Source organism: Plectropomus leopardus, chromosome 2, assembly GCF_026936395.1.
Source record: "Plectropomus leopardus strain MGB_pleo_1.0 chromosome 2, ASM2693639v1, whole genome shotgun sequence".
Taxonomy (NCBI): Eukaryota; Metazoa; Chordata; class Actinopteri; order Perciformes; family Serranidae; genus Plectropomus; species Plectropomus leopardus.
Window position 1 is genome coordinate 9,049,934 of NC_142177.1, and position 27,222 is coordinate 9,077,155.

General features: G+C 40.3%; 1 protein-coding gene across 1 annotated transcript; it reads left to right on the forward strand.

Annotated features, from left to right (window-relative positions):
- The first annotated feature begins 1,787 nt into the window (after positions 1-1,787).
- fam120a (family with sequence similarity 120 member A) lies at positions 1,788-26,462 on the forward strand. Its single transcript, XM_042499658.2, has 17 exons — positions 1,788-2,564; positions 4,550-4,796; positions 4,876-4,958; positions 9,313-9,441; positions 10,446-10,536; positions 12,132-12,220; positions 12,318-12,568; positions 15,150-15,243; positions 15,332-15,523; positions 15,757-15,928; positions 16,980-17,229; positions 17,383-17,497; positions 18,169-18,378; positions 21,614-21,812; positions 21,995-22,124; positions 22,870-22,966; positions 24,916-26,462. Exons 1-17 carry the CDS (start codon positions 2,091-2,093, stop codon positions 25,231-25,233), a joined length of 3,141 nt encoding a protein of 1,046 aa, XP_042355592.1. The 5' UTR covers positions 1,788-2,090; the 3' UTR covers positions 25,234-26,462.
- Positions 26,463-27,222: the final 760 nt, after the last annotated feature.

A 27,222-nucleotide genomic window follows, 5' to 3' on the forward strand; every position in this document is an offset into this window, starting at 1 on the left:
AATGCTTTGCAAAAAAAAATAGATGAATAAATAAATTAAATTAAATAAAAAAATAAAGGAGAAGTCAACCACTAAATAACTGTTGCACACACAATCAGTTCCAAGTTGTATGCTGCCCTCTAGCAGTACTGTGTGGACATGACTTTATTCACAGGCATTTGCTGCTTTTTCAGGCTGAAGTTAATTCTTTTTATCTGCACAGAGGTTACTTAATGACTGATCATTTAACGAAATATTCACAGGTATATGTATGCATCATAATCAAATTATTTGGTTATCTCCTTCTCTGAACTTCGTTAATGCTGGAGTGACACATGATGAGCAGGAACAACTGGTCAAGGAAAAAAAATGTCTGTAGCAAAACCTATGCATATACTTCCTTGTAAAGAACCAAACTGAGCTGACAGACATTACTTTACTCATAAAAAGTAAGTCTGCCGAGTCTGCTGAGAAGGACCTGATAGATGCATTCCACATTTACTAACTTTTGAATATGCCGAATTTCAGTTTTTTTAAAGTTTGATGAATTTAAGTACATAAACTTTTTTGGCCATAACAAACAGGGGAAACCACCACGTTGCTGATTAATTGGATGGTTTCACAGTAAAACATCTTTGGATAAACCTGTGACCTCTCCACAAATCAGGAAACAAACCCCTCAAACTCAAAGCTTCAGGTTTGTCAAGAGAGTTCACTTCCGGCCTTTGGAAACCCCACTTCTGCTAGGGTCAACATTGCATAGCTTATCAAATTTAGCTAGAGTTAGCCAAAGGTTTGGGGACATTTTACTTTATGTCCTGACTCTTGGCTAAAAGCATCACTGATGGAAATCTGAATAGGCATACAACAGCTGGAAATTGTTGACCTTTAAAAAAAACCCACTTAAAACGGTTTGTAGCATAAGTGTAGATTTACGGTAGGATGCAGGGGACACGTGCCTCTGAATGTGTTTCATTTGTCCGCCTCAATATAAACATGACAGTAGCAGAGGAGTTTTATTATGACAAAATTAAAGACATTTATAACACAAATTTGTCACCCTAGAATTATAAACTTCTATTTGGCATTTTTGTCAAAATTGAGTTACCAATGCATATGTTCTTATTCTGTGACAACTTTTTTTTTTTTTCCAAAAAGCTATATGCATTTCTGGACTTTTTATTTATAAATCAAAAGGGTTCATATCATGTATGCTACTTGGAATGCAAAACTTTGAAGCTTAACATCTAAAAAACGCTCAGAATGGTATAATTCTAAAATGGCGAATTTATGCTTGATTTGTAGTGAACACAGATTTTCATGCAAGACTCTTTCATAGTGAATTAAATAGAAAAAAACAACTATTCTCTCTTTTCCTGGGGAACTACTTGAACTCCTTGAGTCCAATTGGTTAAGATCACAGAACAACATCCAGTTATTACACTGACAATATTTGATTTGATTTGATTCCTTTTATTTGTCATCTTTATTATACACATCCATAAATTAAAATGAAATTACATTTCACCCTAAAAGACAAAACAAACAGACAGTAATAAATAGCAGAATAAAACAGGTTGACAAAAGTCATAAATAAGTAGATAAAAGTCACGAGATATCGATTACAATACATACAATAACGATATCGTTTATTTTTGTCCAGCAAACTTAAATATTTTCTTTCTCACAAGCAGTGTTTCAGAAAGTTTTGTCTTTGGCTGAGTGAAATGAACTGCGGAAGTAATCAGCACTGAACCATCTTGTGCTTCCTCGCGTGCCTACGTGCGCGCCTGTGCGTCATGTCGTCACGTACTCCACTCTCTCTCCCTCTCACTCCGGACAGATTCACAACCCCAGACATGGCTCCGTGAACCAACACATGGCCGCCAGCAGCCATGAACCAACATGACCAACAACTCACCAAAAACTGACTATGCCTAAACAGCAGCCTTAATTCGTTTCTATCGAAATTATTCCAACTCCTGCAGTATCCGCTGCTACCGGCCGGCTGTCACTCACTGTCGGGGGGAGAGGAGCACAGCACCCCCTTCGGTTTAATTTCCTCCGATATTTCGCTTTGAAGTTTCCGCCTCTTCTAACAGACGCTCAACATGGGTGTCCAGGGTTTCCAAGAGTACATTGAAAAGCACTGCCCCAGCGCTGTGGTGCCGGTGGAGCTCCAGAAGCTGGCCCGGGGGAGTATGGTCGGAGGTGGCCGGCAGAGACCCCCTCAGAGTCCGCTGAGACTGCTGGTGGACGCCGAGAACTGCCTGCACCGGCTCTACGGAGGCTTCTACACCGACTGGGTCAGCGGGGGCCAGTGGAACCACATGCTGGGCTACCTGGCAGCCCTCTCCAAGGCCTGCTTCAACGGCAACATTGAGCTCCTGGTGTGCTTCAATGGCGCCCTGGAGAAAGGCCGTCTTCACGAGTGGGTCAAGCGGCAGGTGAACGAGAGGCAGACCGCCCAGCAGATCATCAGCCACGTCCAGAACAAGGGCACCCCGCCGCCGAAAGTCTGGTTCCTTCCTCCCGTGTGCATGGCCCATTGCATCCGACTGGCGCTCCTCAGGTTCCGCGTCGGGGTGAGTGAAAACTCGGCCTGAAAATGCCTGTTGAGCAGAGCCACTCTCTGGAGTACCGACGGGCATACATTAGCAGGCTCTCTGGTTAGCCTGCTAGCTGCCCACCATGTCATCTCTGCCAACTTCACCCATGATAAAAGCTGTTAGCGCCCAAGTGAACCAGCGAGCCTCTGGGGGTGTTGGCAGTGGGGTGGGTGGCCTGCTTGTTAATACTTAACTCATTGTGATTTGGTGACATTACCTCAGACTATAAATGCATGTGATCAACATTGTAATGAGGTTTGATCATCAATCAAAGGTGAGGTGTTAAAAATCCAAGCAGAGAGAAAACACCTGACTTGTTATGCATCTTATTCTCTAATTTTTGGTTGTTTTGTGTTTCTTTGTAGTCATTTTGTGTCTTGTTGAGGTCATTTTTGTCTATTTTTGTCTGTTTGGTTGTTTTGCCCCTTTTTGTAGTTATTTTGTATCACTTTGAAGTTCCTATTTATCTCTTTGAGGCCATTTTAAATCACTTCTTTAATCACTTTAATCACTCTAGTCAGTACCTAGTAATTTGACTGACTTTTTGCAGATGAGTGCCAGGGGTCCCCTTGACAATTTGGGTCCCTGAGTCTGTGCTTGGTAGGCTCCTTCAGTGAGCCATCCATCCATGTTCATAGTAGTGATTTGGCAACTGTTTTTATAGACTGGTTGGACAAAACATTTGACAGTATCCTCCTTAGCTTTGAGAATTTGTGATAGTCATCTGTCGCTATTTTCTGACATTTTATAGACCCAAAAGAATTATTGCACAATGCAATCGACAGATTAATTTATACTGCTAATAATGAGTTACAGCCCCTTAAAAGTTAAATATGCATGAATACCTCAGTATTTAATTTCATACACATTTTAGTTGTGTATCTACAGTGCTAGAGTATGCAAAAACGGTTGAAGTGCTCCTCATTGTGCATGCAGCGATTTAGAGCTGCTATCACACATTTCAACCAGTTTAAAGGGAAATGATGTGTTCACTTTGCACACATTGCATGTGAAAGTTAGGGATGCTCTGATCTGCCATATTGGTACAGGGTTGGAATGGATTAGATACTGGGCAGATGCCTGATCTGCAAACGGGTATAGACCGATCCTCACTAAATATAATTTCTTTTATCAATATCATTTAAAGGTCCAGTGTGTAAGATTTTGGGAGATTTAGTAGCATCTAGTAGTGAGGAGCTCAGATTGCAACCAGTTGAAACTTTTCCCAGTTAAAATTTCCTCGGTGTTCATTGTTCAGGAGGTTTTTATGGGGAGCTGAATTATCCACAGTGGTCTCTTTCTCTCTAAAACAAACGGACCAGGTGATTAAAATGGGTAACGATTCTTTATTTTCCAGTGATTAAACACTAAAAAAACCAAAGCCATTTATGCTAATTTATTCCTCTTAATCCTACACACTGGACCTTTAAATGTTGTGTTTCTGCTGTCAGTAACATTCATTAACTGGAGGCATGGCAGCCACCGTCATGTTACCGTACGTTAGAATGGTCCTAACAAGTTCCATGCAGTACACATTTCATTTTCAGTTCAATTTCAGTTCAATTTCGGACCATCTAAGCAGATTTTTCAGGGTAAAGTTGGATCACTGTTAACTAAGTCAAAATGTGGATCAGGAGCTATCATTTTACTGGTTACACAAGATGATGTATCAATGCTAAATACAGTGTCATAATTGACGTGGTGTTTTAAGGTCTTTTTTTTTGTCACATACTCTGGATGATATTTTAGATGCGAAGCCTATTATGTGCCTCTCGTTCTTTGAGTATCCAATCAGCTGTGTAGGGCTTATTCACTAAGAGCAGCTCAAACAAGACTGCACCTGGTTCATAATCCTGTTTCTGTTGCCTTTTCTCAAGTGCCTAACACTGCATGTCTATGTAAGAGGTTTATTTTGAGGCTTAACCGTCTAAATCCTAATTCTTGTCTCTGCCAATTCTCAGGTTGTCCAGAGCATCGAGGACCACCACCTGGAAGTGATAGCCTTATGTAGGGAGAACGGCTTCCACGGCCTGGTGGCCTACGACTCGGACTACGCTCTGTGCAACATCCCGTTTTACTTCAGTGCCCACGCCCTCAAACTCAGCCGCAACGGCAAAAGCCTCACCACCAGCCAGTACCTGATGCACGAAGTGGCTCGACAGTTGGATCTTAATCCAAATCGTTTTGTCCTTTTTGCATCACTTTTAGGTTGGTGAAAGGCCACTGGGCAGAATGTAAATAGAAGCGATGATTCAAATGACTAACTATGCTGTTGTGTGTGTTTTAGGAAACCACATACTGCCAGACGAAGACTTGGCTGCCTTTCACTGGAGCTTGCTCGGCCCAGAGCATCCATTAGCATCTTTGAAGGTAAAGATTTCAATCATTTCTTCATAATCACAAGACTGATAATCCAAAGCGATATGCCCTTTTTGCACAAAGATTGTGTGTGATTTTAGTCAGCATACCGGTATTGCGGAAGCAACAGAGTTAGATGGGCGTGATGTGTAACACAACAACGGTAGCCTTTAGTGTGACATGTAACGTACAGCAGCGTTTTACAAACAATAACAATGGCAAAACATGACATGACAATCATTTACATTTATTGTTAAATGTTAGCTGAACTCGTCCACTGCTTCAAGGGTAAGGAGCTTCTAGAACTCAATGTCTCCCCAATTTGTGGACATTTTTAGCACATTTAGCTCCTAACTGCTACTAGCTGCTTTTTAAATCTCGCACACAAAACACGTCGTCAAAATGTCTCACCTGTCCCATTCATGGTTCCGTCCTGCTGGCTGTCCCTTTTTTCACTCATGTCAGTTCTGCTACCTCCACCCCGTTTTGGTGTCATGTAGGGGTGCACTGCTCTGCTACTCCCAAGCATCTGTGTGTGTCCGTGTCACACATAAACGCACACCTGCGCCGGTGCAGCGATTCCTGACCGTCTCCAGCGCCTCTAGTTTTGGCGCACTGTTTACTGTAGGAGACATCAGCTGATCAGTGAAAGTATCATTTGCCACTGGTGCGTTGCTAGCTGGCGTTACATGCATATGAGGGGAATATAATATTGACACATTGGCCTCATAATTTGAAACGAGACAGCAAACTCTTTTTGCTTCCGACATTGTCAACAACAGTGCTTTAGCTCCTCTTCTTCCCTTCTTACCTTTCACAATAAAAAGCCCCAGACTGAACAACACTGCATCACTGCTTACCAGAGGGAACTTAATCACATGCTAAGGCTGTGGCGATGAGCTTTTCCATAATTCTTTAAAAATTAATTTCATTTAAAATTTTACTCTGGCCTCTTTAAGTGTGTGTTCAGCATAATGAATTAGTATCTCAGTTAAATGCACAGAAACAAATGCAGGTCTAATGTGAAACAAAAAAAATTTATCATTTTGACCAGAAAAAAATATGCTCAGCCAGGGGATTTTTTTCATCAGCCGCCTGAGTCAAAAAGTTAATTTCGGACACTGCTCTCAGGGCTACTGTACTGAACATGATGGCTGCATTAGAGAACAGCAGCAATGGGTATGCTGGGGGTGGTGCCATTTGTTTAACAGGCGTTGATGGCTAATGTGAGTGCCTCCTCTGTAAGTTGGTTTACAAATTGTAGATGGGGAATATGACTTGGCCTGAAAAGAAATTCAGCCAGTATATTTGATTTTTGCGTCAGTCGCTGCATTTAAAACAGTTTTAGCTTTCAAAGAGACTTCTATCTTTATACAGCAGCCCATCGCAAATTGAGGAGCCGATTCACAGAATGGCCTTTTGGGGTTTTTACTCTGTGCTAAAACACATAGTAAGAACTTGATTTCATCACATCAGTTAAATGCACAACATGTAATTTTCTGCCACTAAAGGTCTGTTGTTCAAAACAATAACAAAAGACGGAGCATTTCCTTTAGTTTCTCTGGGTTTGTATTCCTTCGATGTTTATCGTTCAGGAGATTTTTACTGAGAGACAAATTATCCATTGAGGTTTCCTCCTCATAAACAAACTGACCTGGTGACTGAAACACATAAAAACACAGAATAAAGCAGTTTCATATTAAAAATGTGTGTTTTTCCAATGCTGTTTTTTCTCAATGCAGAGGAGCTGCTAGCCCAGCTCTTGCTAATGTACACTCAGTTTTTGCTCTGATAACTTAAGATCCAGACGTTCAGGAGGGTTTAGCTGTTTTTTTTTCTAACAGGCAATGTCTGACAGACTGTGGCAGACAGCCACAACACAAAAGCAAGCACAAAAGGGATGTGAAGCCACTGACGGACAACAGCGACCAAATGACACAGACTGTGACCTCGATTACAATGAGAGATTTCACTGGGTTTGAAAGTTGTATGAAACATTTTTGGATAAAATCAGTACACAAGTCAAAACATAGATTCACAAAAGGGGTTTGGTTGGGGTTTTTTTGTTGTTTTTTTTTTTTTTATTAGAAAAGTCACATATTATATCTTTAAGGAGGTGTTTTTAGGCATGGACATCTTTTTCTTTGCTAATTCCTACTGAGCTTTGAACACAAACGATTTTAGCTGCTTTTTCGCCAAAGTTGTACAAAAAGAGAACGAGATGAGCTGAACCACCAGCTGCCACCAAGCAGCACTTCATAATTTGGCAGAATTTTTATGCAGGGCCAATGCAGCACAGGTTACAGAAATAGGATATTCATGGATCGGTGAATGGTTGAGTCAAACAGTTGTATGACAGCAGTGCCAGATAGTTTTAGGGCACGCTGTGTAAGTGCTTCAGCTGTTAGTTTTGAAATGACTCGCTGTGATTAAACAGAAGGCCATCTGGTTCACATGTGCAGCCTGACGGAGGCTGAACTGCCCACCACACTGACACAGTACATTCCACTGCTGAATGACACTCTGCAGGACCGACATCACTGGTTTCTACTCTCTTTTCCGTGCACCTACCAGAGCAACCAGTCAGGCTTTCAAAAAGTGATAAAGATAAAAAAAATCTCATGCATATAAGTGTTGTATTACTGCAAAATGGCATGACATTTTTAAAACGAAATGACCAAAGGAATGTGGAAGCTACTGCTGGTGTGACTACTAATATATGTTTAACCATTTTTAAAAATATAATCAAACAAATGTTTATTTATGGTTGCTTTGTCGGTATTTAACACTTTGAACTCTGGAACGACATCATTGTTTTTGTGCTGCTTTCAGACGCCCTTCACAAGTATTTCAACCTTTGAACCCCTGAATACATTTCTTTCAAAAATATGTGAAAAAAGGGCGATGAGCAACTTGGTAAGGAATTGGTAGATTTAGGAAATTATTATTTTTTTAAAGCTATGGAAAAATGGGTGTTAAAAACTATATTAACTTAAAATATTTAATAATATTATGTTACAGTATTATTAGAATATTTTAAGCACCTTCTTAAGTGTTGTTTGATATGTTTTTTTTTTTTTTTTAATTTTTTTAATTCCTTTTCTTTTTTTGTTTGTTTTAAGTAATTTGAAGCTAATGTTCTTGTGCTTTTTACTGATTTCTTGCTAATTTCTTCTTTGGTTGCTCATTGACTTTTTTGAAGGACATTTTTTAAACCCATTTACACGTCAAATTCAGAAATGATAAAATTGTATTCAAACTGAAGTAAGTATTAAAGCTTATATATAAAGCATCTCGTTCTGCAGCTGCTGTTACACGCACAGTTGTTTATCTCACTCTGTTTAAGAGCTGAGGAGGCAATGTGAATTTATTGCTGCTTATTTTCTGTCATTTAGCCAATCGCACCTGCCGAGCCAATTGCGGCTTTGGATACTCTGTTAAGATACTCAGAAACATCTGGAAAGTAACCAGAGAGCTGCAGAGAAAAACAAATGGTTATTATGAAATTCTGGCTCACTGGCAAGAATGTGGCCAGAACACTTACAGGCAGTAAAATAAAAAGTAAATTTTACAAGTTCTAATTCTGCCTCCCTGCTTAATTGTTTAGTTATGTCTTGTTATCTGCCAAACATATATTAAAACTCTCATTTTTGAATATTCTATATTAAAATCTGTATTTGTTCTGTTCCTGGTAAACATCAAAATATTTCAGATGATTCGTTTTCCAAAAGACTGCAGATGTGAATCTTACACTACATGTTCCCGCTATCCTCTGCCTCTTGATGTAACAATGGGTATGAGAGGAGATTTTGCAATCTGCAGCTTTTGAATTATGGATCAACGTCAGGTTCATTCAATAGCCATGGTGATGTGTTTTAAATTCACTACCGCTATGATACGAGCCTCAGACCGGCTTTCTCTCCATGGCAATGTCGACCGAGGCTCATGGGTGTTGTAGTATATTTAGACGCGTCTCCTCCTGAAAGCTCTTTTAATGCCTATTCAGAGACTGATGATTGTGTGATGTAGATGGATGGGTGTGTCTATAACAGTCTGATCAAAGTTTCTGATGCATGGAAAATTAAGAATTTTTAACATGAACATTACCTTGATCAAAACCGGCACATATTGTTTCTGTTCTGTTAAAACCAGAGTTGACATGTAAGAGACTGGTAACAGAGCTGTACTTGAGATTATCTGTTTTTCTCTGCACAGTCTGTGTAATGTGCCAAACCACAGACAAAATAACACATTTTAAACAGTAACAGGATGTTGCTGGACACACTGACATAAAGGTTCATTTGAATTTGTCCCCTCAAGTGGTCTGCGTGGTTGACCCTTTGTGAACTCTGTTATCCTTCCTCAGGTGCGTGCCCACCAGCTTGTGCTCCCACCCTGTGACGTTGTTATCAAGGCTGTGGCCGACTATGTCCGCACCATCCCAGACATCACTGACCTGGAGGCCATTGCTAAAGACATCTTCAAGCATTCACAGGTACGTAAAGAAGAGAAGCGTTGATGTGTCGCAATAGTATTAACACTCATTGCTGTCTACTTGAAAGGCAACGGATATAATGCAGATTGATCACATATTCAATGAAATTCACGTTCAAAACATGTTTGTCGCGGTGCAAAGCACTGAGGAGAATCCTTCGAAATATTAGATTCAACAAGGTGAGTGAAACCCACTGCATCTGAAATGAGTTCTTGTAGACTGCAGAATATAAACATTTACAGCGCTGCAGAAGAATTTTACTCAGCGGGGAAAAAAATCCTAATTTAAGGCTGGTTTGAACTTTTACATTTTTATCTTGTTTCATAAAGCACCTCTAAGAAGCTTTTTTATTTTTAAAGCGTCCATGTAGTGGTGCTGATTGTGATCTTATTAGTTTAATTGTAATTTTACACCTCTACATTGATTTATTAAAAAAAGCTTCCAGTGACAGCTACCTTTCTCAAGACATATTAAACAATCATAAAATGACACAGTGCTTTAATACAGCCTGTAATTGCGTGATAGTCCACAGCTGTGGTGGACGGGTGTCCACGGTCACTCACAACAAGAAATTGTTTAAAGTCAATGGTTAATATATTGTAGACGTAAACCATTTATACAATACACAAATACGTTTCCCATAACCCTAGATTCATCCATATAAATACACAAAATATATAGACACACAAAAAACACAATTTTTTGAATTGACACTTCAGAGCTCTTGCAACTCACATCTGAGTCATGACCTATACTTTAATTTAGCAGCATCAGTTTTGCTCCCTCAGCTTTTTTAGCGAATTGTGGAAGTGAGAAATGTATTGCCACAGATTCCACAGATAACTTCAAAATGTGCTGCTCTGAAAAGAGGAAAAACTGATATCGTAGCCTGATCACACTCTCCAGAGAATAATCATGCATCATATATTCTTATGTGGACACATATTTCAGCTAATCCCTGACTGCTCTGTGTGTATTCATCTTATTTCATGTTTTTCTTTCAGACGTGCACTGATGACAAAGTCATCCGCTTCAAGAAGGCAGTGGAGTACTACTCAGTGGCCAGCAAACCCCCTCACTTCGCTCCACAGTTAGGTGGGTTTCTGTCTAGTGATGCTGGAGGGTCTTGTGGTTGAATTATGTTGGTAGGGTTAATCAGCAGCTTTGTATTTTTTGTATTAAGAGTGGCTAAGGGTCTCTAGTTTGGTCTTTATTGACCTGGATATTACATATCTTAGATATTTGTGAGGAATAAGAAACACAGACACATTTATCAGATCCTTTTTGTTGAAAAAGGGCATCAGATGCTCCACTTTCTTCAATAAAGTGCCCAAGTTTTCCTTTAAGGCTCATTTTGCTCAACACTAGAAACATATACAAAGACAGACAGGGCCTCTGTTCTTACTCTGTGTACTTTTGTCCATATTTGTACACATTGTACACAAGCTTACGAATATGGATGAAATGGAGCAGTACCACTGGAAATTGTGGAGGCAGATTAGCAAGGTTCAAGTGAGACACAGTTGTAGGACACTACGAAGACATTTTAAAAAATGGCAGAACATAAAAAATCTGTAAATACAGTGAAAAGATATTTACGTTCACATGTTGCAATGTATTTAATGGCATCACAGACCAAAACTGTCTACAACGCTGCCTCAGTTAAAAGGCACATTATTAGGACCTCCTCCACAGTCGCATCGTTTGTTGTATTCTGAAACTTTTGCCTTTATTCTCTAGTGGGATCTATTGGCTGTATCTGTGCCATCACAAAGGATGCATGGAGGTATGAGGACAGTGACGTTTAAAATACTTGAAACTTGCACATCTGTTTTTGCACATAAAGGGAGTATAAATGAGCCCTTAGACTGCTGGTCATGCCCACGCGTAAAGGCTACAGCAAACGTAGCTTTCTTACTCGTCGAACACAGTTGTAAGTCATTTCTTTGTGGCTGCATTTTGGTGCACACGTGCCAGAGGCCTCGCTTACACTAACACCTGTGCTTTTCCTTCTATGACAGATAAAAATGTGTGCATGTGACAGAAATGTGTGTACTTCTCCTAGATATCATGATTTCAGGCAAACACAGGATTCAGAATCACAGATATGCAGAGTGATGATGCAGAGTTTTCTGTTGAAGCGCTTTACATTCAGAAAAGCTTGAGAGAGTAGCTTTTCTGCTTGTAGTTGATTTCAGTTGGTCCTGACCCAGGGGGAAAAAAAGATACGTTAAATTCAGTTCTGGTCCATTACTGTTCACTCTTGACTTTTTACAAGCAAACCAAGAGGAGTAAACATAAAGTTAAACAGACTGACAGGCGACTTGTTCGTTAGACAGTTTGGGCGATTGTCTTCCTGCATCATCAGGATGATTCTGTATGATTGTTATAACCTCGCTAAAATAACAAAGTTTAAGGTGGCGTAAGATTTTTACAATATAAAATGCCGGCATTTGTTTTCGGAGGCAAGACTTGTGTGTGTGTGTGTTTTTGTGTAGAAAAGTACCGTCAGTGACACTTTTCCAAAGTGAAAAAGTCATGGAAAGTTCTGAAATTTTGTCCCTGAAAATGTGTGGGAACCCTGCAGGTACCGCCCATGAACTTGTCCTCATTAATAGTTACAGCTCTGTGCTGCAGGTCCAGACTCTCCAGTCTGTATGCTGATAATTTTCTGTCTGTTTGTTTCACAGTTAGACCAAAACCAATGGGAATGACTGCTGCAGTGCCGTTTCCGAAAATGCTCAACATTCCACAGGCGCCGCTGCCTGTAAAACCCGGGGTAAGCCTGCGAGGTCCACTGTGCTCAACAGTAAAGTACTGCAGGTGCTTCAGCTTCATGAGAATTACACGTGCATGTTTCTCCTCATTGTCTTCAGGTCCAGCACTCGTACCCGGAGCCTCTGGTGGAGCGCAGCCTGGCTCTGGACTCGGTGGAGAAAGGCCTCACGGAGCAAAACAGCTTCAGCAACATTCCTCATGAAGGGAAGCACACACCGCTGTATGAGAGGTCCTCTCCCATCAACCCGGGCCAGGCCGGCAGCCCCAACCACACAGAGGCTGCTTTCTTCAACGCCTCCTCCACATCCTCCTCCTCAGAGAATGAAGAGAGCTCAGGCACAACTGCCAAGTGAGTTCAACACAACACTCACTCTCTGTGACTGTCTCCAGTCAGGGTCAAACTCCTGAGCTGTTAGAGATCATCAGTCTGTCATCGTCCCACAGGTAGTCATATCCTGTCTTTTCCAGGGACAGGGACAATTTTGTCACCAGTGAAAATCCTTTACAACCCCAATTCCTAAAGAGTTTGGGCGCTGGGAAAAGTCTAAATAAAAACATAATTCAATGATTTGGCTCTGTACAAAGACAAGATACTGCACATCCAGGATTTGGATGTATATTTACAAAAATCAGTTTAAATGTCAAATATCTTTTCTGATGTACTATATTAAATTAATATAGGTCAAAAAATATTCGCAAATCATTGCACTCTGTTTTTATTTACGGTTTCCAGTTTTTTTTAAATTGGGGTTGTACCATGCTTTCAGTCCATATAACCTTATTTATTACAGCAGTTTCATCCTATTTGTGATCACCATGCTTAACAGGAACAACATATACATTGTGGTGTAGTTTTGTCTCTTCATTTCCGGTTAGTATTTTGTCTGGAAATAGTTAACAGAAATGTTAACACTTAAAACGGCCATTAAAGCACTGCAAGAGATTTTATCTTGTTAAAGTGCCTGTAAGGTAATGGTTATTTCTTGCAGCAAATTTCCTCAGCTAATTCTTGGTGAAATAGCTTTGTAGCACACAATAATTTCACTTCAGCGTTGTAGCTAGTCTCCACATTTGAAAACATGTTCTATAGTCTTGATTTTAGCAGTTGTCTCTGTAAACACTGATCTCCAGATGACATGCACAGTTTGTTTATACTAACAAACACTGATATGAATCCTTTGTTTGGTTGAGTCCTATCAACAGAGGAGGAGAGCATCTTGTAGCATCGTGCTAATGGTCCTGATCATGCTTCTTCTCATGCAGCAGCTTACAGGGTCCGATGGCACCATGTCTGTGCCTTATGCATCAGTTCTTAAAACCAAGCTTAGCTGCTACAGATAAGATTGAGAAGTTGATGGCAGAAATGTGAGGTCGTAAAGAGTTCACCTCTCATTTGGTTGAATAAACCACATGACACCGCCTCACTTTTGTAAATGGAGATTTGTTTTGACTAAAACACAAGCATCAGTGACATGGGCTTGTACTAGAAAACTGAATTTGTTTTTTATCCAGACCTGTGTTTGACCCTGCCCAGCTGTCCCCTTCAGGGGCTCTGTAACCTGTAGCATCTGTAGTGTTAATCCTATTGACAGAAACAATATATTTCACACAATCTTCTTCTTTGTCAAACCGTGGTGCATGCATTAACCCCAATGCAATACACTGCCAATGGAGATTTGGGTATGTTTGGTAAGTGGCAGCTAATGTAGCCTCAATCAGATGAGCAGTGTCTGGTAAGCTTATTCTTTATTACTCCACACCTCCAGATTTCTTTTATTTTTAAACTCATAGTCTTCCAGCTGACATCACTTGAGGCCATTTATTTGTGAAGTAGTTGTGTTAATGTTAAGTTATTTCAACATTCTCCTATTGTCCTATTGCTGAGATTCAACTGCTTGGCTATTAACATTTCCATCTGAAAGGGCCAAGTTATGTTCAGAGTCATTTTTATGATTCAAATGGTAGTTTATGGATGAGGGTATTATAAATAGGCTGCTTTCCGTTATGTTGTGGAAACTCTGCGAACACCCCGAAGCCACATCACATGGTGCCACATACGGGTTAAAACTCGTGTGGCTGAAACTCTGAACAATGAAACATAGAACAGGAACATATAAGTATTCTGTGCAAGTGCCGTCTGTCATACAGCTAGATTTTTACAGAAAAAGCCTCGAAAAATGATCCCTAGAAAAATAGGGAAGCCTTTCCACTCTGCACTTAACTCTGTTAATGCTCTTTTTTGTTTTCTGGAGCATGTGTTGGTGTTTGCCCCCACAGATTTTAAGTAAAATTGCTGTGACTCTTTATTTATGGCTCAAGTGTGAAGCTACATTCACAGATGCAATGGTGGCTGACACGGTTCTGTTCCTCTGGTCATCTGTGAATGAAAAGCTAATGGCATTTTTTGCCACATAATATTTGGCTATTATAATTTAGAAAATCATAACACTGATTCTCTTAGAGAGAAAAACATCTACTGCTTATAGTTTGTTGGGATGGATTCTAGTGAGTCCTTCCAGCCTTTTCTGTTCAGGATGCTCTTTTTGTTGATGTTTCATTCCCCTGCCTCCTGTGGATTAAGATATGGCCATTGTAATATAATCTGGGACAAACAGTGTCACTTTCAGATGACACAACAATTGGATGTGTTTTGTGTCACTGTCCATCTTTGTCTTTTTAGATTGTAAGACAAGTGTAGATTTATATAGTGTCAAGTCTGACAGTAATGATCAGAAGAAAGAGAGGTTGGCGAGCTCTTGAAGGCCGTCAAGCTGCTGCCACCTGTTGATACGAGAAAGGGACAGTGATTTCATTGTAATTATTTTTATTTTCTGTATGAACACATCAAGTTCACATCAAGTATTTATGGACGATTGCCAGTCAAAGGTGATCAATGGTTTGTCTTCACTCTCTGTTTGCTGTTTCTTTAGTCATGTTAGTGACCATAAGGGAGGCTGGGACGGAGACGGACAGACTCCACATTCTGAAAACACACCAGAGGGAGAGCTGGGGGACCAAATAAAAGTGAGTAAGACAACAGGAACACTCAAAACCTGATAAGAGGTCTCTCTACATGACTCAAGTGAAAATGCTGTGTCTTGTCTGTCCTCAGGCTGACCTCTGTGTGACCCCCACTGTGAGCCTGAATGTCCAGATCCCCTCCTTGCTCTCCATGCCCACCAGGAACCACATGGACATCACCATCCCGCCTCTCCCTGCCGTGGCCCCCGAGGTCCTGCGGGTGGCCGAGCACAGACACAAGAAGGGCCTTATGTACCCCTACATCTACCACACTCTCACCAAGGTCAGACTCATCCTGATTATGTGTGGGTTGAAGCTGCTCCTAGCTTTTATTTTTGTCTTTTCTTCCTATTTATGTTCATGTAAAATTAAAGAAAATACCCCCACAAAACACAAGTATGAACATGTCTAAACAAAAGTGATGCTCGTCCCACACAGACACCATATTAGTGAGTGGAAGCTGAAGTATCTATTTGTGGCATTGTGCAGCATTTAGGTAACAGTGTATCTTTGCAGGGAGAGATTAAGCTGTCTGTCACCATTGAAGATGAAGCTAACAAAGACCTGCCTTCAGCAGTGCAGCTGTTTCGGCCTATCCGTCAATATGTTTACGGAGTGCTCTTCAGCCTGGCCGAGGCCAGGAAGAAGGCTGAGAGACTCGCCATGAGGAAGAACTGCCTCCCTGAATGTGAGTCCTGTGGTTAGAAAGCTCCTTTATGTCACTCTGAAATCCTGCACTGAGGTTTTTTGGGCCACAACAAGGGTCTCAGAGCAGGAAGTCCTAACTAGCAAAGAATTCTCCTCAGAAATTTTACTATCAGTTCTATCAACTTTCTCAATTAAGGAAATCAATTCAAATAAGTGAGTGAGGTTTCCAAATTATGGTCGAGTTGGGGGAGAATCTAATTGCTGATCTACTGTATGAATACACAGATTTACAGTAATCTGGTACTGCGGGGCATGTGAACACAGAGTATGCAGGATTCAGAAGAAAGCACATGATAACACAGTAAAATAAAAAATACAGCTTTTTAACACTGATGATTCGAGTCTTTTACTCCTACAGCTCTTCAAATGTTCTCACCGTTCAGTGTAAAGATATTGGAAAACAAGCTGCAATATTAGTGGGGATGCACCAATTGTGAAATTGTTTAAAATAACAGTTTGGCCAATACCGGTACCAGTACTTTTTTGTTGTTATGCCTCCGCGCCAGTGATAGCCGAGGCCGGAGGCATTATTTTTTTTTTTGGTTGTCTGTCTCTTACATACATCTGTCCGTCCGGCACATTCTTGTGAACCCAAAATCTCAAGAACGCCTGGACGGATTCTTGTTCACCACGTAGAATTATCAGGGAAACAATAGGATGTGTCAATAGTGAGTTTACTGTGTCCTTTCATCCCGAAGGCATCCTGGGGGAGATCTCTGTTTGTCTGAAACACATTTTCTATTGTGCCCGGGAAAACAGGATGAAGTTGGTCTTGAGCACTGGTTTTAGGCTGCGCAAAATTGATGTGACACAACAGAAAAACATCGGCCACCGCTGTCAGCAAATGTCCTCTTATATTTATGATAGGCTAGCGACAGTCATAAAGGCTGATTCCAATATATAACTGATAAATTGGTGCATCCCTCAAATGTCCTCACTGTGACATCCCCACTTGCAGCACAATTTGTAAAACAGAACCTGGGACGCTTGCTAAGTCCAAACCCTGGTCTCTCTCAAACGTTGTCTCCCAGATACGCACGTCATGGTGAAAGAGTGGGCCGCCTACAAAGGCAAGTCTCCCCACACCCCAGAGCTGGTGGAGGCTCTGCCTTTCAGGGAGTGGACCTGTCCCAACCTGAAGAAGCTGTGGCTGGGAAAGGCCGTGGAGGACAAGAATCGTAGGATGAGAGCGTTCCTGGCCTGCATGCGCTCCGACACTCCGGCCATGCTGAACCCTGCCAACGTCCCCACGCCCCTCATGGTGCTCTGCTGTGTGCTGCGGTGAGTACACTGCTGGAATTTACACACATAATGAGTGTAGGTGTCACTGTTTGGGTGAGAAGTCCAGTGTGAAGTAAACTGAAAGGAAATGAGGAGTTCTGCAGACAGTTGTTGGTGTTTATAACACTGTTAACTTTCTGTGTTTTGCTTCAGGTTTATGTTACATTGGCCAGGAGTAAGAATTTTGCGTCGTAATGAACTTGACGCGTTCCTAGCCCAAGCACTTTCTCCTAAACTTTATGAGCCTGACCAGCTGCAGGAACTGAAGGTGATTGTGTAGTGTTTATGATATGAGGAGTGTCTGAGAAACGCACACGAGTGATGAACGTCCTGACCATAGTCAGCCATCCAGTCAGTCACTTACTGTGGTCTGTACATATTTAACGGCTCTAATTGTCAATTTGATTACAAGAATCCTGTTAGGTCATGTTGTTGTGTTTCTCTGGACACTCCTCATAATCTACAGACTAAACAACCTCCTCGACAAAACGCTGTTTTGTACGAGCATGTTGTCCCTGAAGCCGTAGCTTTGCACTAAAATGATCTTTGTAGAGCTTTGAGGGACTCAGAGGGGTTCTTGTGTCAATGTGTGGATGGTTTCTCAACTCCGTATCTCAGACCGAGCTGTCTTCTCATTTGGCCTTCACGTAAACCATCCACACAAGCTTTGGTCCTTGTGGTCTGTCTGTGTGTATCTCTGTCTGCTCTCCGCTGTGCCAGAACATCCAGGTTGTGTGTGCTGGCTTTTTGTGTTGGCTGGATTAGGTTGTGTTACCGCTGTATTTTGGCAGCCGGGAGTGAATGGGCTGCTTTCGCTTGCTCTGTGCGTTGCTTTGCACTTTATGAATCTGAATGCTCAGTGCGGATGTTGATGGAACATACTGTCTGTTTGTCTTTGCATGTTGATATTTTTTAAGTCTGGATGTTTCTCTTCTGCAGATCGACAACCTGGACCCTCGAGGAGTCCAGCTGGCCGCTCTGTTCATGAGCGGAGTGGACATGGCTCTGTTTGCCAACGATGCGTGCGGCCAGCCTATTCCCTGGGAGCACTGCTGTCCCTGGATGTACTTTGACGGCAAGCTGCTTCAGAGTAAACTCATCAGGGCCAACAGGGAGAAGGCCCAGCTCATTGACCTCTGTGACGGTCAGGTAGCGTCATCCACAACACACAAGTCAGCAAAACATTCTACAGCAAAGGCCCTAAATGTCTTCAGTTCACTTTTATAAATATTAGGCCCTAAAAGTCTTTTAAATCTATGAGGTTTCAATTTTTTGCCATCTTTTAATTTTTTTGTCACAATAAGTTTTGCTTTTCTGTGTGTAGGTCCACATTTCTCTTTCTACTAAATCTTTCTACTTGCACTCCCTATTTGGCAAAATGTAGATTTAACTCACTCTTATAACCATATTTATGCATAAATATGCACTACTTACCTTTATTCTTACCTGCAATTCTTAAATTAAAAAATATGTATATTTGTCCAAATTCAGTCATAAATTTGGTTAAAATGATCTTGAAAGCAATTAAATTAAGTGTGTGATAACTGTTGACACCCAGTTTTTGCCCACGTCTACAGGCAGAGGGTTTATTAGCTGTCCCAGATGAACACAAACTCAAAGATGCCGTAAACAGCATGCTGTTAGAACCACTGCCTCCCGCATCTCTCTCTTACTATACTGTGTCCTTTAAATGACCTTAGTTTTCTTTTGTTCAATCTAGATTTTTAGTTTTGTCTCCTAACCTCTTGTGGCTATTGCTGGCTGTGCTAAAAATAAGTCAGTCTTCTTCCTGATTGCTCTATACAGCCTGCTATATTTCTAAAACCTGGAGTTCATATCACCTGACATCACTTCATCCAACACAGATATAGGATATAAAGCTGCTACAGAGGTGTTGAATGCAAACTTTTAGACCCAGCTCAATGAATGCCTAAGTTTCACTTTCATTTATCTGCTCCGTCTGTGCCCAGAGTACGCTTTGTGCTCCAAGAGTGTGGCTCCTTATGAGTGGTCTAGCTCCAAAAATATAAAATCAATTTGTGGCATTGGATGTATCGATCGTTGCAGGCCGCAACAAATAAATTAGTGTGTGTGAAACCCTGCTGTGAAAATATACACAGCCATCAACTGTATATTAGACTGGATAAACTCCCAGCAACCAGAACTGAGAACACAAATTCACCCCATGAAACCAAATAAGAAGTTTGTTTGTATTGAACACTGACTATCAATAATCCCAACTTCAATCAACACGTCAAAAAATATTAAACAAGCTCTGCAATGCACACAGCAAGAGAAAGGGACAGGTTACTGATGCAACAAGCTGTCACAGTGTAGGCAAATTATAAATGTATTTCAACCTTTTTTAATATGAATTAACCGCTACTATTAACCTCATTGCTAAACTCCACAAAGACTCCACAAAGAGCAAGATTTGCGGCCCCGCCTCTGATTGTTCTGTTTCCAGTTCTGCTTGAAATTCAGGCTGCACACAAATCTTTTAGTTTGTCCCCTGTAATAAACTCTGTGTTAGTTTTATCATGAAAAATCCTCCAAACAAACATTTATGACACGCTGTAGACCCGCACTGTCCAATTCTTCACAGAAAGGGGGGTCACTTCTAATTAGATCGTCGACTGTCAGTCACGCTTTGGAGGAAACTAAGAGGGTTTCATATGTGTAACCAAGCGGAAAAAATGGCCTAAATCTCTGTGTCTGAACCAGGAAATACAGATAATAACATTTAGCTAATGGAAGTATTATAGAAGCAATTTATAACACTCAGTGACTTTTCTGAGAGCTGATGGCAAACCCCATACATAATTAACACTTACAAAAACATTATTACTTATTACAAATTCATGATTCGTCTGAGTTTCCTGTTCTTTTAACTAAATAAGGATGAGACTTAAACACTGACAATAGGCTAATATTAATTGACACTTTGTAGCTGCTGAGCGCACTGGCTTACGAAAACATATGATTTTTTAACAATTCTGTATTAAAGCTTAAGTGCAGGACTTTTACATATACATAGCGGTCAGTTATATCAAGCCTTTGCCAAACGAGTGCTGATTAAGCCTTTTGTCACAAGTGAAAGCTCTTTGTATTTCACAGTATACCAGAGTTGTGTCTTCAGCAATTTTCCTGCACTAGCACACTATAAGTGATGCATTTTACTTTAGCCAGATAGAGCGAAATGTGGGCAGGAAGCCGGCAGAGAACGTAGTGATGGAGCAGCAGCTAGGAGTACGGTGGAAACTTTGGTAGAAAATCCTAAAAAGTGTTCAAGAAAACATTGTACAGTGGAGGGCTAGATAATAACGCAACCCAGCGCTCAGAGGGGGGATTTAAGTCAAAAGAGAGTGTTTCTGGGGGCAGGAGAGACTCCGTGAGTTCACCTGCAGGCATATTTTGAAAGCATGAGTCAACAGTGTTTGTGTAATTGCTTTCACTGCCAGAAGGGGGAGACAAAAGTCTTGCACTCCAGCTTTAACCCTTTAAGACCTGGCTTGAATTCTTTCGAAACGTAGAAAGAAGGAAATGAGCAATTTAACATAAAATGACCCAAAAATTGGGAGGAAATTAGTAAAAAAAATTCTGAAAATAGCAACAAAACAAAAACAGGAAAAGACCTGCTAAAAATAAAATAATACATTTAAATAATATTAATGATAAATCTACACTTTCACCTCTTACCTGGTATTAAATACATAATTATAACCAAAGTAAGTATTGTGATTTTCTAATTTCTCTTTTGAGCTTATTTCCTTGTCACCTTTTACTATTTTTTTTTTTGCAGTTTGCAGGACATTTCGTGCCAACTTGCTGATTGCCTTTCCTCCCATGTTTTTGAAAGAAATCAAATTTGCTCACGTTTCAAAGATTTTAATGCTTGTAAAAGGCATCTGAATGCAGTACAAGAAAACTGATGTCAATCCAGGCTAGGGTTATCCATCTAGGGTTACATGGACTACAGTAATATTCCACGCACAATAAAAACAAACAAGCAGGAATGCTCAGGAATACAACACCATGACACACAGATACATACAACTGTAGGAAAAAAATATCTTAAAGCTGCACTAAGCAAGCTAATCAATTTAATGGTCTTATCCTAATGTAAATCCAACATGCTGCCCTGTGCTGCCAACGTGAAACTCTGCAGGTTGACTATTTTTACAAAGGAAAAAATTGTTGCTGTGGACCCTTATAGGTGATATTTTTCGTTATAAGTTATAAGTGAGAAAATTGGGTAGAAAAATGGACATAATTTCTAGGTATTGAAGTCAAGCAGATGTTAATATTGATAGCAGAGGTGGTTGTTAATGAGCAGAATAATGTGTTTGTTTACATTAGTTCTGATGCGATTCTCTCTCTTTAGACTGAGTTGGTTGCCAAGGTGGAGAAGATGCGTCAGAGCATCCTTGAAGGTCTCAACTTCACCCGGCCTCCTCATCCTCCTCCATTCCCCCCACCGCCTCTTCCACCTCCTCACGGGATGCCTTTCTACCCCCTCTCTGGCTCCTTTTACCCCCCACCCCCTATGATGCCTCCTCAGGGGAGAGACAGAGGGATGTCTGGTGAGTGCAGCCACTAATGGCAATGGGTCAAACCTTAAATCACTGTGGAAGACTTTGTGTTGCCTGTGCCGTGTGCCAGACCAGGTAACAGGATGTGAACTAAATCAGTTCAACAACCACAAGAGAATGGCCAAGTACAGTTTGACACACTTGCACGTTAACACTATCGTTTTTCCCACAAGGAATCTCGTCCCAGGGTGGGAAGCTGGAGATAGCCGGCACTGTGGTGGGTCAGTGGGCTGGCACTCGACGCACCCGAGGAAGAGGAGGCTTCCCTGTTCAGGTGGTGTCTGTTGGTGGACCAAATAGAGGGTGAGTACAGAAAGAAGATGAGATGTACTTTATTATCTTTTTCATGTCTCTGTGCCAGCGATCGCCATGGATGGTCACTGTTACCTCACAAAACATGTTTTCGCCAATAACGCAAAAATTCATACGCAAATTATGACAGTATTTCACACAAATGTTTAATAGGATGAGGTACTGAAGTGAAGACATTTTATAAACGGTCAAAGGTCAGCTTCACTGTGGCATGATAACATTGATGCTGATATATGCACATATTTTTCAAGTCTCTCCAGTTGTGGAATTAACATAATATTTTGGCTACTCTCATCATAATGGCCCTTTGGCAGATACAGGCATAAATACAATGCTTTTAAAAATGCGATGCTTTTTCAAAATGTACACATCCACGGGGCAAAAATAAGAAAACTGCTTTATCTTTTGTTACATGTAAAATGCACCATATTAATTTTTAATGTAACATTTTTAAACAAATGTCAAATTCATCCTATTTTAACAGGCTTGGATGATGCTCTCCTTGAGACTGTCCTGAAAGGATTGGGGACAAATTTGACCTATTTTGAATAATTAGACTAAATTACATCCAAATCTTATCTACCTGTACTAGTGGCATAAATGTTCATTCTGGGCCAATAATGATTGTTAAAGCCTTTATCTGTCGATACAGGTGATGTGTCAACATTATTGTGTCTATTTTTTCTGATGCTTTTTTTATTTTTAAATCATGTGGACATGTTTCTGTCTCCTGTAGTCGTCCCAGAGGTGTGATCTCCACACCTGTCATTAGGACGTTTGGTCGGGGAGGCAGGTACCACACTCGAGCCTTCAAGAGTCAGGTAGCATTCCTGGTAAGTCAGAGATCAATCACTCTCCACATGGGAAACACAGACCTTCACAATGTACTCAAAAGTAAAAACTTGTTACATCAAAACAATTTAAGACAGTGTCTTAATTTAGGATCCTAGTGGCCTGAGGGTAGAAGCTCTTCTCAGCCTTTCAGTGCTGGCCTGGTGGAAAAATTAGGGCTGGACCAGGAATATCCATAGCAAACTATCATGGAAATCTGGGTTTTGGGATTTCTTTAGAAAGTCACTGAAATCATTAGAAATGATCCTCTGCAAATCATAAATGTCCATTTTAAATTTAACAGTAGTCTCACCAAAAGTTCTCTGGACTGAAGGGCAGACATGTTTAGGTCCTGCTGGCCTGGAGGCATATATTGTGTGCGGACAACATTAACAAAATAACTGCATTAAGCTTACAATGTTGGAACTACACATCTAAGAGGGACCTCTTATGCTTTTCTGTATTTTGTGTCTTATTTATAGTGTTACAATGAAGGATGTTCATATTTAATGTGGCAAATGTTTCAAATAATGAGGTAAATGTATGTAAAGTAATTCCCTTGAGCAAAATGGTCAGGTTACTACGATTGTGAACACTCAGTTTTGTCAACTTTGGTTACAGTATGATGTTATAGTGGGCCAGATTTCTTTATATGGTTTTCCTCTCCAGGCACGCCACTGCAAGTGTTCATAATATTCAGCTTACACTGCTACATTAAGCTGCATGCTGACATCAGGGCTGTTGTACATTTCTCCCCAATTCATATTTCTGCTGGAGCATGTTCAGTTGTTTTTAGAAGGTTTTATTTGTGTTTTTTTTATGATAGAAAGTGCAGCTTTTCTCTATTATATTCAGTCCCCAGCTGCAAGTACACTGCTACATGTAGCCACATGCTAACATCAGTAAAACATGGCATCTTGGTTGTTGATGTTAATTTCTCCCTGATATAAAATCATACTCTTGCTTGAACATGTTCAGTTGTGTTTAGAAGCTTTTATTGGTATTGTTTTTTAATGGTAGAAAGTGCCGCCATTCTACATTACAGTCATTCCCCCATAGGCACACTGCTGCATGTAGCTAATATAGGGAAATATGCAATCCTGGTTGCTGATACTATAATTGTTTTCCACAATTTCTGATCATATTTCTGCTGAAACATGTCCGATTGTGTTTAGAATCATGTATCGATGATTTGGCATGATATAACTCGGAGTTGTTCCCTGGCTGCAGTGATAATGCAGACTGATATGGAAGACCCGAAAACACTTACCAATCAGAGCGGACTGGGCTTTTTGGGGAGCTGGCTTAAAGAGGCAGGCGATAAAACAGAGCGTTTCAGACAAAGGGTGAATACAGGCGTTCCTGGACAGACAGTATAAGGAAAATAATGTGTTTTTTGACCTTTAAAGCATGTAAACATGTTCGAGTAGAAACCGTAAACACCTGAAAATAAGCGTTAAAGGTCCTCTTCAGTAGATCTAGACATATGGACTTGCTGATGAAATTTACATTTACATTTCTCAAAAATTGGAAAAAACAACCTCTATTATCCCTTTTTTAGGAATGTGGGATAATCACTTTAGTGGTGGTTAAGCTTCAACATAGACTGCATGTGCTTCACAAAGATCAAAATACAGCTGTTGCTCTTTTCACTGTTTAATTACAGAGCAGCAACACAATACAATACCATTGTTTGAGCATTCAGCACTGGATGAGTGGGAACTAAAGAGCCCCTCAACACTTCTCTGTGCTGTTTAAAACCCTTTTATTTCACTGCTAATTAACTTCTAAATTACTCTCCAGTCTGTTTGTTTGTTAGCAGGACTTTCAGCCCACACCTGTATTTTCTCCATGTTGCACATGACTTAAAGTACAACCCTCACAGTCACTGTTGAGGTGTAAATGTCTTCGGCATCCCTTTAAAATCCTTTTTGTCTGTTCTCTGCACCAGAATAAGCCTGCTCATAAGCCTGCTCATACATCTGGACATGACGCAGTGAAGGAGAGAAAGAAGGCCAAACCAGAGGAGAGGAAATCCTTCACTGCGCCATGCGACGGCTCGACCACGGAGAATGGCGTGGAGGACAAAGAGCCGGACCAGCTGAACGGAGATAAAGAGGAACGCAGGGCTCTCATCCAACCTGAAAGTGCCTTTAGCAGCGACTCCAAGACGTGCAATTCTAATCCTCACTTAAATGCACTAAATGTAGACAACGGCTGCCATAGAGATGAAGGTGTGGAGGCCGCTGTCTTAAAAAAAGAAGAGTAAGCTTATTTTTCTAGAGAGGGTGAAGGATGAATGATGGAACAGGGTTAGGAGATATGGAAAGCCTAAAGTCAATGTACCTTTTTCCTGTCAGACAAAGAAAAGAGATTCGGATCCCTCTCAGTAAACACAAAAAATGTGACACACTGCTAGTTTAAGGAGTTGTTCATCACCAAGATTTCTACATGTTTATGAGAATGATGTTTTTTCCTTTTCATTAGTGCATTAAAGCTCCAAGAAGCTTTAATTGGAAAATACTTTAGTTCTTATAGGTTGATACCCTGCGCCATGTCGCAATAGTACTGTTATCAAGTTTGTGTTGTCCGGTAACTGCTTAATGAAAACCAAACGTATAAATGAGGAAAAAAATGCAACACATCCGCCTGGGTCACCACTTTGGGTTATACTGAAGCAAATCTGTGCGTTAGTTCAGATGAGCTCTGTGTCATTTCACTCATTAAGCTGTAAGTAAGATTTCAAGAAAAGGCTCTAGAAATCAAACTCAACTCGAATCAGGCATAGAGCTGTAGTATTACCGCTTCATCAAAAAAAACCTTCTGCATGGTTCACAGTTTCAGAGGCGTGTGGTTATTATGCATGTCGTCCTTTTTCTTCCATCCTTACATTCGCAAACTAACGAATGGCTAATATCAGTGATGGCCCTTAAAACGTGTTAACTGTTAGTAACAATTTGTTCTGACCTTGATTCTTTTGTGACCTCTGTTGCATTTAACTAAAAAAAGAAAAAAAAACAGGAAGTTATCTACCCACTTTGAAATAGTGTATTCACACAATATTGTTCTCTGTTGCTGTTTTATGCATTAGTCAGATACCTGATAAAAAAAAATCACATAAAAAGCTTTGAAAATCACCTTTTGTAGCTGAAATGCGCTCGACACCTCCGATTAAGACTTTAGCTGTCAGCCAGTAATCAATTTTGAGATTTATTTTAGTGTTGTTTTTCAACTCATACTACACCAGAATAATCATTTAACAGTTTGACTTAATTTTCCTTTTCATGTTTCATTAGTAATCAGAGAAATGGTGTACCCCCCCACCCCCCACACCTTGCCAGAGCTAAATAGGTTACCTTCTATGTAAGTTGATCAGTTTCTTAACTCATGGTTTGTAAAAGAATGAACTGCTGTTGGGTTTGATTGAACACTGATGGATTGTGGCGTGGTGTATTTGAAGGCTACGATGCTTAATAAAACTCTATTCTTTTAGTACAAGTTGTTGGTTGTTTGTTTATTTATCCCTCGTCGTTCTGTAACAGCATGTAGGCATTAATATTTCACCTTTTCCTCGCTCACTGACGGACTGCATGTTTAAATCATTGCATTCATTTTTAAAAGCAGTAGAGTGAGCAAATCTGCTCTGAATGCAAAAAGGCCAAATAACAGAATCATAGCTTGTCAGGGTTTTTGCCTTGCAGAGATGGGAAGTGTATCTTAAAATGATTCTCTGATCTGAAAGACCATTTAAGACACGAGATACAAAAAAATACACCATGGCGTTACCTAGTTCAACTGATGATTTTACTACAGACAAACCAATCCCATCAATCCCCATTTTCCAGAGTTTCAGCCATATTAGACTAGCTGTAAGATTTATTTGACTAATAAATTAGTTAATTAAAAAAAAAGTTTCAGATTGCTTCTCCAATATTGGAATGTCTATGCAAATGAATGCAATAATGTGAAAGGATCCACTGGACTTGAATATTATTGTGAAACCATAAATGTGTGATCATTTCCCTGTAATGAATACAATCCCTTTAGAAGTGGTGTTGTCGGGATAAGAAGGCCAAATTCCCCCATAACAGAAATAACAGAAAATTTAAATTATATATATATATATAATTTAAAATTTCTGTTATATATATATATATATATATATATATATATATATATATACACTGCTAGGTATTAAGATACTATATATTTGAGTGTAAATCCATGTCTTTGACTTAAATGTAAATTTTTCATTACA

Bases quoted from the DNA above. Each gene is read 5' to 3' on its own strand.
- fam120a (XM_042499658.2), top strand. From the start codon at position 2,091: ATGGGTGTCCAGGGTTTCCAAGAGTACATTGAAAAGCACTGCCCCAGC. The intron at 12,569-15,149 runs GTGAGTTCAACA...CTGTTTCTTTAG, and splicing joins AGCTCAGGCACAACTGCCAA to TCATGTTAGTGACCATAAGG. The intron at 17,230-17,382 runs GTGAGTACACTG...GTTTTGCTTCAG, and splicing joins GTGCTCTGCTGTGTGCTGCG to GTTTATGTTACATTGGCCAG.